The 10,000-nt window shown below is 36.7% G+C and overlaps 1 protein-coding gene across 1 annotated transcript; it reads left to right on the forward strand.

Moving 5' to 3' along the window:
* Positions 1-1,829: 1,829 nt before the first annotated feature.
* LOC137991854 (uncharacterized) lies at positions 1,830-6,458 on the forward strand. The gene is made up of 3 exons (XM_068836890.1): positions 1,830-5,215; positions 5,559-5,639; positions 6,148-6,458. The coding sequence occupies exons 1-3, from the start codon at positions 3,796-3,798 to the stop codon at positions 6,456-6,458; spliced, it is 1,812 nt and encodes a 603-aa protein (XP_068692991.1). The 5' UTR covers positions 1,830-3,795.
* The last annotated feature ends 3,542 nt before the right edge of the window (positions 6,459-10,000 follow it).

Below are 10,000 nucleotides of genomic sequence, written 5' to 3' on the forward strand. Positions count from 1 at the left end.
TCTGACTTTTCTGTGTCTGCCTGCTTTTCGTGTCTAAGAACCAGGAACCTGCAAACAGAAAAGTTAACAAACAGAAAAGAGGTGTGTTTTTTTTGGCATATGCTAGTTATAACAGAATTCCTAAGAAATCAAAGACATTCTATTGAGGTCTGTTGTAAGTAAGACCCCCCGCTTCTTTTCCTTGATCAAAGTGCAGTTATTGAAGGTTATTGTCCCACCTTTACACCTTCTAGTATGTCATCTCAAATGAACAGGGGCCAATTAAAGTCTTTGAAATTTGGTGAGAAGGTAATAAAAGCTGATTATTCGACAGAAAGTGACAGGGTGACGGGATTTCTTTTACCAAATATCTCGCTTTGAAAACACACGTGTTTCATTGCAGTGAAGTATTGATCGGAGTTATTAACGGTATCATTGTGTGTTCGGAGTTTTAAAACTGTTTCATGTGAACAGCAATTTATCAAGATGTAGCTGGGCTTTCGCCAATAGGGTGCACCATGGCAAGTTCCACGGACGACTCGAGTTCAAGCTCGAGCGAATCTAGTTCTGGAGAGACCAAACAGATTTCTCGTACAAGTTCAAGGTTCGAACGATCATCGAAAACAAGACTGCAAAGGAAAAGTCGCTCACGTTCCCGATCTAGGGGAAACTTCAAATGTTCTTCAAAAAAGCGACGGAAAGATCGATCGAGGTCTTCCAGGCCATTTTCCCGGTCAAGATCGTCGCGATCAAGGTCACCATCAAGCGCGAGGAAAAGAAGAGAATCGCCCAGAGACCCGAGGGCTTCCCGCGTGCGTTATCGTTCACGATCAGATTCACGGGATCGATCTTCAAGATGGCGCCTTCGTGAAACTGACCAGAACGCCACGGCTTGCTGTTCTAAAACACCTGATCAAACGTCTGCGCAAACCTACTCGAATCCAAGATCGGCGTCTACAACGTCAACTAACGTCGAGAAAGGTTAGTTGGTTTATGCTTACTAAACTGCGTGCAGTCCGCCTTTTCTCTTAATAAGAGACTGCTCGCAGTCTAATGGCGTAATGCTCTATTTAGCATCGTCCGTTACCCACATTTTGACAGTGGGGAAAAAAAAAGTGCGGGAAGAACGTGGACCCAGTTGTTTGAAGGCCGATCAGCGCTGGGGTTAAATTGTTATCCGGGTTTATTTTTCTTTCATTCAAAAGCATTCTCGAGCTCTCGGGAAATTTTAAGCTTAAACTGAATTTGCTTTTTCACCTTTCAAATCTCTATCAAAAATTCGCACAAACCCTGGGTTATCCTAACCCAACTTAGAACAACTCGACCGTAATAATAATCTGTTAAGCCTAAAATTTGAAACAGGCTTGGGTCTTCAGTCGTACATGTACAACTCAGTTTGGAAAATCAGTTCTCTGAATAAAATGTACCTCTTCAGGAACTCCCGAAGAAAGGAAATTTCATTAAGGGGTGGGGGAGCTTCAAGATAAGTTTAAATCAAAGAAATTTATTTTTTCCTTTAAATCAGCTTTATAGACTTGCCTACTCGTGAAGCAAAATCGGGGTAAACACTGCACTTAATAATATTCTGACTAGTACAATATTATAAACCAGTAGCTGTTTTTCTGCTTTTGTTTATTATATTTTCTTTGATTTAAGCTTGTGATGTTTATTTCCACTTTAACTGCAATTATTAAAATAAGTGCCTCTTCTCAAATAAGTGTAACGGCAGCTAAATTAGTCCAACAACCTTTATTTAGTAATGATTTTTTTAGTAATTCCAGTTAATTGTTATCATGTTTCAGAGGTGTCACGGGTGTGGAATATGAGGACATTTGCCTCAAAAATTACAAAATGGTACAAGTAAACAATAAGATGACCACAAGGGAGTTTATTGCAAAAGTGGCCAAAATATTTAATGTACGTCAAGAATTGATTTGTGTAACATACGACTTTGACACTGGCAATGAAGTGGTCAAGGTGGAAATTGAGGAAAGTGATGACAACAGCCTCCACCATGCTGTCGAGGTACTAAAAAATTACTCAAAGTTGACTGTGGAGGTGAAACTTCAACCTAGTCCTGCAGAGTTATCTATTGCTGATGGAAAACGGGCTCTCAGGAGTAAGGAAGTAGTGGCAGAGCAACTCAAACGTGAAATGGGGTTACACGATGATACAGGGAAGCGAACACGTGGCTTTTTAGATGCAAAGTGGACTGCCAAATGCGATCAGATAATGGTAGAAGATTCTAGGTTCCTCTTGGAGTTTGACAAGACAAAGGCTGGGGTAAAGTTGGTATTTGGTAATGACGGCTACCTGCTGAACCCATTCCAAGTTATTTGCCCCATCTGCATGGAAATTAAAGTATTGAGCTCCATGAACCAACTGCGTGCCCTTTCACAGCATCTCAAAGATAAACATATGGAGGATTCTAAAGGGAGAAGCATAATCAAGCGTCTGGGTGCGTGGCTTGAAAATCACTTTGTTTCCAGTGAAGAACTCGATCAGTTTGCTTCAATTCCTGAATTGATCTCACTACAAGAAATGTTAACAACTACACGGGTCAAGGCTATGGTCTTGGCCCGTGATATTTTGTAAGGGCACTTACATGAAATTTTTTTTATTGATACATATTTCAGCATAATAACATTGTCGTCACTTGAGTTAAATTTGTAGCAGCATAAAATAATAATTTCTAGTTTTTATAAAAAATTCGTATTGCTCAAGCATGTTAGGACATGACTTGAGCCTAATTTCCATAAAATCTTGTAATTTTCATAACTTATGAAAAACCTATTTGGTGGCGAGATGCCACAAAGTTATTTAATACAGTGTTTTTGTCATTGCATGAAACTGGTTAGATTGGTATACTCTCATTTTAATTCAAGTAAAAATTGATGTGAGTGAAACAGGTCACATGACAATTTTTATGCTGTTCCAGCCACATAAATTTTTTAAGGGGTAAACCAAACATTTACCCATGGTTGGGTCTTGCTTTTAATTAACCAATTTCTTCCCCTTTTTTTTTTCCAATTTTCTTTTCAATAACATCCTGTCATCATATCTCTCTTGGCCACATCAGTTTAACTCTAATCTTTTCAATACATTAAAATACGTTTCTAGCAACTTTTACAATTATTAATCGCATGGTTCGCAAAGACAGACAGTTTTAACTTTGTATGTGGTTGATGCCAAAAATTGAGCCATGTCTTAACATGCTTGAGTGTTTTTGGTTTTAATTTCAATACAAAAATCAGCAACAGGAGACAATATTCGGAAAAATGTCTTAGTCGATTCAAGTATATGAAGAAAAGCACACACTCAAGTTGACAGTATATATGTGACAAATTTTGTGATAAAGTCTTTCTTGAGTACTTTAATAGAACTCTTAAAAGGTGTATTACCTGATCTCAGAGCTTCTGGAGAGTGCAGCAAACATACTGTACTGGTCTTCCGAGGCTTTTAACTTTCTCATATGCATGTAACCTAATTTCTTTATTTTATTTGGCTGCTGGTTTTGTCAATAATTATGTGACGTGCATACTAAAATACTTGACTTGTAAGTGATGTGTGACGGTTATAGATAGTTAAATTTCTGGTCGCATTTCATCTATGTTTAAATCTCCACATGTAAGTACAAAAGCGTAAACAGACGTTTCCTTTTCAACATGATTTTGAAGATATTTAAAAACCTTATGTTGTCTTTTGTTGATGTTAAGTTTTTGGATTGAAAGGCTCTTGCTTGAGTTTACTCAGTTATTTTACAACACTTCAATGTATAGAAAGAAGCCAGAATGAGTGAACAGTTCAATATAGAGTATGATTCTGGAATATTGCTGTTGGAATCTTGTTCAAGGTTTTACATGTAAGTGCCCTTATGAAATATCAGTTACAGAGGTCGAAGGAGATTATTTAGCCCATTGGCTAAATCAGTTTATAAGGTCTGGTATTATCACCAGAGAACACTTGATTTATCAGAGCATTGATGCCTTTATGACGGAGCAATTGTCGCAGCCAAACCCTGTTACAAAGTGGGAGCAGTGGCCAACTCTGTTTAGTTATTGTGAATCGCTTGCTGAACTAGCTGCAAGGAAAGGCTATATGTTCTACCTTGGCGGGAAACGCTTTGGTCTTAAAGAGCACAGGGATGTAGTTGCACCAACAGTCTCTTACTGTCATCCTGGTCCATCATTGTCTACACTCGATTCACGAACATTAGCACCTGTATATGACTCTGGTCCACATCTAAACAATATCATGTTGTTGTTAACTTTATTAGACTCTCTTGGTGGTATTCCTTGTTTTGAAGCACCAGGATTAAAGAAATTTTTTACTGTTGTTCATTATGATGGAATGCCATTGAATATTGGGACCTTTCCTAGACAGGAAAATGGTGAAACATTTTTTGATGGAATCATCCCCAAAGTAGAACTGTGTAAAATGAGAGAACTTTACCAGGAAGGCAATACTGCTGTTCATAAGTACATTTCGGATAATTGTTCATGGATCAGTGAAGTCAAGGAATTTGATGTCTGTGATGCTTCTGGTCAAGTTCATGTTAACATGTTTACTAAGTTCACTTCTGCTGGTGGTGATGCTGGAAGTGTCAAAAGGGAGTTGAGTGAAGTTCTCGAATGCCTGGAAGCCTGCAGCAACTGTCTCTTGGCAGGCAATGCCAAGAACTGCAGATATCCTTCTTTGAAGGACGTTTGCATCAGATGTCAAAGGCTAGATCTTGAAAGTCAGCCTTGTATTAGTGCAAGGTGCATACATGTTTCTTCAGACCAAGCACCTTCACAACGCAAAGCACACATTGAACTAAACAGTGTTGCTTCCAATGATGTGAACTGTCCAAACTATCGATTTTATGGTTTTGGACTTTTGCATTTTTGCAAGAACTGCATTTCATCTTTACGTCATTACAGACTGACAGATATGTCAGGGACTTTCTTTGTGGGGCTGCTGTCATCAGTTTGGGCATCAAGCACTTCAGAGGCAAAGAAAATGAAAAGTGTAACTCCAGCAACTGTGTTTGCATTCAGAGATGCACATAGTGATGAAATTGGATACCAGACAGTTTCCAAGCCATTGGAAGACATCGTGAAAGAAACTGGAGCTATTGTGACAACATTGGTACCTGAGCAGTACAAACCCACTGCTGTTGAAGCAAAAACCCATGCCATACTTGGCCGGCCACTTTATGTCACAAGAAATGCAAATGGAGACATACTGTGGACTGGTAAGCATTATGATAGGTTCCCTAACACTATGACTACAGGTGCACATCATATAGCAGTGTTTGTTTAGTATTTTAAATATTAATAAATATTTGTGCATGTGTAAGATGAGCTGTTAAAACAGATCATGTTGTTTTAATAACATTTTTACCATCCTTTGAGGAATTCTGTAATGGTTGTCTTAAAGAGAAAAAAGACAAGAAACAAAACAAAGTCTGTATTTTAAAGAAGTATAAGATGCCTTGTAAAATAAAAGCCTCAGATTTTTGTTTGGGATGGATTTTGGAAACATGTTATAGTAAGTTAGCTTATTTTGTTTGAACATTTTCATGTAACACCTTTCAGATGCTGAGTATGAATTTGTTGGTATGGGGAACAGACACATTCCAACCAAGTGTATTGCACTGGGAACATTTGACAATCCAGGTACTTAAGTTTGTTCTTTGTTTTTGAGGTGATACCGATTGTGTGGCTTTATCTAAAGTCCATTATACATGTTTTAACAGTACATGTACATCTGGGAGATATGATGTTAGTTCAAAGTACTCCTTTATGCTCAATTTACAATTCAGTTAGTACAGTGCTCACATAAAATGAGAAATATAACAACGACAATTGACACTTTACAGGTATGTCAAAGACTACCATTTTCCAGAAACCTCTTTGAATTATCTCTGTGAGACTTAATTTGTATTTGTAGTCATTAAAAGGCTTCATAGAATAAAACTACCTGCATTTCTTACAAACAACTTCAATACACTGCAACAGTAATTCATGTTGCATGTACATGTAGCTGTATCATTTTTATATGACCAGGCTACATTGTACCTTTACACATGAAAAATTGTGTAAGGAGCTAGAGCTAGAAATACACATCTGTGGAGAATGTGCATTGCCAGTCATGATAGTTTTGTTTTCCTTTTTTTGGTTTTAGGTCCAGCACATCAATCCCCTGTGATAGCATCCAAGGCATCATTTAGTCATCCTGCTGGTATTGATGTGCTTATGATCCAACCTGGAAAAAATGAAATTGCTTTTGTCTGTGACAAAGGAAACTCTTGCATTCGATTCATTAAAGGTGTACACTCATTTCAAGGGGATAAATTTGTTGGCATGTTAAAAGTACAGCCCATCCCTGCCAACTGGAAACCTGAAGGTCTTGCAGTTATCTCCAAAGACACATTAGCAGTTACAGAAGGGACCACTGTTAACCAACACCGCGGCAAAACGTTTGCGCATGCGTGATCTTCCACATTTCCGGTTTGATTCACTGGCGAAAATGTCTCCGCATGAGTCGCGCAATATGGCTGCCGTTTGAGAATCGGTACCTTGTTGGTTTACGTTCTTTTTAGAGCGATCAAGGCTAGTTTGAACGCCAGTTTCAAATGGAATGTATTCTTTGAGAACGTCTATGTTGTGTAAAACGTTTGCAAGTCCAATCCAACTAGTATCCTCGGAAAAATTGCTCCTGGATAATTTTATTTCGTGGGAAAAGAGCTGCGAAACAGGTAAGTTTTTTACACAATTTTTAATGTAGAAAGTTAGTTGCCATCGGGTACAAAAAGTTACTGTAATGTGCAGAAAGAAGGATTCACAAGGTTTCCGTTCATGTGTGAATTGGCTTTTGGCAGGGAAATGGCAATATTGTGCAACGTGAAGGTTATTTTTTTCTGCGTTACTCCTTACGATCGGCACCTCTACATAACATGAATGATCAATGATTCGATCAGATGTGAATTTGATTTTGAGTGTGACTGTGTCATTGGGAACGTAACCCTAACATCAAATATTTTAAATAGCTGCTTTTAAGGTTATTATATTCTCTTTTCTTGTTAATATATCTTTAAGTTATTATACTTCTTAGCAGTCACAACCCCGGGGTCACAACTCACCGATCCATGTCGACGTCAATTTCATTATTTTGTCCGTTAAAATAGTTACCAAGTTATGGATTTGCACTTAATTTGTGTTTAAGGCACGTTTTTGACCCTGCCACAATCCATGTTTTAGTTAAAATAATGTTTGGAAGAACTGAAGTGAGGGTACATTACTAGAGCTATATATAGATATCTATAGATTCAGATTCGTGACTCTTTGCGTGTAACAAATCATTTTTTTTATTAGACTATTGTTTTGTGGAAGCATTAATGATGTACTTTGGTTTTAGGGGACTGTCATGTGTTGTCGGATCAAGTTAATCTGTTTTGAGTCATGTGATGGTTGACAGTGGTTCTTGAAATGAAGAATTACATTATTGCCATGGACGTTTTTGGTTACACCCCACATGTTGTTCTTTTCTTAGATGACAAAAATTATTAATATATTACGTGATTTGGAGCTGCAGCTAGAAACAGTGACAATCCCATGCATAAGGTCTCATTGGGTTTGATAGCAGTAAAATATTTTAGAAAAAAGTTTAAAGCTTTTATCATAACTTCTCGTCTTGGGTCCTGCTGGACTTCAAATAATTTTATGCTCTACCATTTTGAGCAAAGGACTTGTCAATCAACCTGTTATAATATTTACAATATGATCTTTGGATAGTAATTAATTTCTACTTCATATCCTATGTGTCTTACATAGTTAGTTTTAAGTTTTTATTTCCTGTAGTGCATCTTGATTATAGTTAGCACACAACCCCACAAGCATGTATTATTTCTTTAATATTGGTTGTGTTTAAATAAAGGATATTGTTGTCTTGTCAGCCTCAGTTGTATTTGCATTAGATTGTGAATGTTATGTTTAAAGGCAAACCATTAAAAAGTGTACAAAATTTAAAGGAGCCCAGGAAAAATATTCAAACTATTCATGGATTTGAAGTTCTGGAAGCAGGCAAACCTTGAGGAGTTCATGTGACCATATTTGGAATACACAGCATTTCTGTTTGGGACTGTTCAAGTCCACAAGATTCCTTTTCTTTACATTGAGAAGTACTGTAAGAGCTGTCAGGTTACTCAGATGGAAATTTGACAGACCTCAGCTGTACAGCTCATTAGTGCTATTATTACTTTGATTTTCTTATTCTTTAGTTGAACCAAATAACCTCCACCATTACTATAACTGCTCAAAAGTATCAAAGTTGAAGCTGGTGGCTCAAGGAGTAAACTGTGCAAAAAAGTTAGGTTAAAAAGACTATAATGGTATTTAAATATTATTTTAGAACAATGTTGCTTTTATCATTAAATCAATGGGAACCCAAACATAAGGATGCAATTTGCTCAGGAGGGGTCTTCCCTATGAAAATGACAGGGTACTTGGAAATGTTTTTAAAACAACCCTTGAAGGTAACAGAGTCTTGTTTAGTGGACGTAGCCAAACGAAATCTTAACCCCTACAAAGGAACCAGTTCTAAAGAGACAAATGACTGGCATTTTATAATTCAGAAGTAAAAGTTATTTGCTGGCGTACCAAATTCTGCTATGTACAGTTCCAGATATTGATCATAGCATTGCAAGCACTACAAATCCACAAATTTTGCCACAAAAAGGTACAACAAAAACTCCTGTCATTTTTGTAAGGGAGTCCCCTTGGGGCAGTTTGTTTACTTCATCAGTGACCACTTACTGTATTCAACTTAATTTATTCATACTTGGGAATGGTAGGAAAGATTAGTATTATTAAAAGCAATCGCTAAAAATTCACCACACTTGTTATATCTAAAATATTATTATTAGTTAAAGTATTTTGTTCAACATGCTTGAAGAATTATTACTACAGAAATATGAAGTTATGAGTTTTTTTAAAAGTTAAATCTGATGGAAGGGCAGATTAAAAATTTATTGAAGCAGCTGAGATGCTACCCGAGTCCACAAAGAGAGGTTCAATAATTTATTGTACTGGAAGTATTTATTAGGCCAAGTTGAAATTTCTGAAAAGTTTTGTCGGATGGCACTGAATCCGCTTCAACAAGTTTTCTTATCTTTCAAGATACATTATTTGATATCCTCCTTTTATATCCTTCTGCTGTTTTTTTATCTTCCAGCAATTAAAAATAATAATTCCTTTTTATTGCTGGAAGATAAAATCAATAATTATTCTTGGTTGATTGTCCTTGTTGTTGTCACATTAACCCACTACAATGTGATGAAAGTGTGTTACTAGCTGTAGTAATTTTTTTTACAGTAAAATCCTCCCTGCTAGTAGAAATTTAAGTCTTTGGAACAGCAATTGGAAATGGTTGTGAACTTTTTGGAGACCTTCACCACTGCTGTGTTGCTGCTTTCAAGTTCTTGTGTAGTCTTAAAATTGGTGAGCGAGTAAATTGCAAGATCTAAAAAAAAAGATAAAAAACAGACATATTAGTGATGAGTTTCTTTGTATCCAGAGACTGAAAATTGGATGTCCAAAAAGCATCTCCCCCCACTAAATGAAAAATGGAGTAGGTTCATTTTTAGTGAAATTTTTCAAAACGTCGGTGTCATAGGATTCCTGGACACCCCTCTACCTGAATCCTCAATGTGGAGACAACATTGGAGTACTACTTAATTTCAATAGCCACTTGTGAAAATGGCATTAATTTTTGACAAAATTTTTGACAAAATTATTGGTACAATTTTATGGGTTTGGTCTTAAAAAAAAATTAGTTTGTCAAGTGGCATAAAGTGCTTGTTTTGCAGTCTATAAAGTTATTATTTTTCCTTAAATTCGTTTGGCAATTAATTTTTCAAAATAATATTTCCCAGCTTCCGTGACTTCCTTTTTTCTTTCCAAAATATACCAATTTTAGACTGAACCGCCTGAGGTAGCATTTTGCTACCTGCACCCCAACAATGAATTTTAGTGAAGTA

Source organism: Montipora foliosa, chromosome 2 (genome assembly GCF_036669935.1).
Source record: "Montipora foliosa isolate CH-2021 chromosome 2, ASM3666993v2, whole genome shotgun sequence".
NCBI classification, from domain to species: domain Eukaryota; kingdom Metazoa; phylum Cnidaria; class Anthozoa; order Scleractinia; family Acroporidae; genus Montipora; species Montipora foliosa.

Bases quoted from the DNA above. Each gene is read 5' to 3' on its own strand.
- LOC137991854 (XM_068836890.1), top strand. From the start codon at position 3,796: ATGATTCTGGAATATTGCTGTTGGAATCTTGTTCAAGGTTTTACATGT. The intron at 5,216-5,558 runs GTAAGCATTATG...AACACCTTTCAG, and splicing joins TGGAGACATACTGTGGACTG to ATGCTGAGTATGAATTTGTT. The intron at 5,640-6,147 runs GTACTTAAGTTT...TTTTGGTTTTAG, and splicing joins GGGAACATTTGACAATCCAG to GTCCAGCACATCAATCCCCT.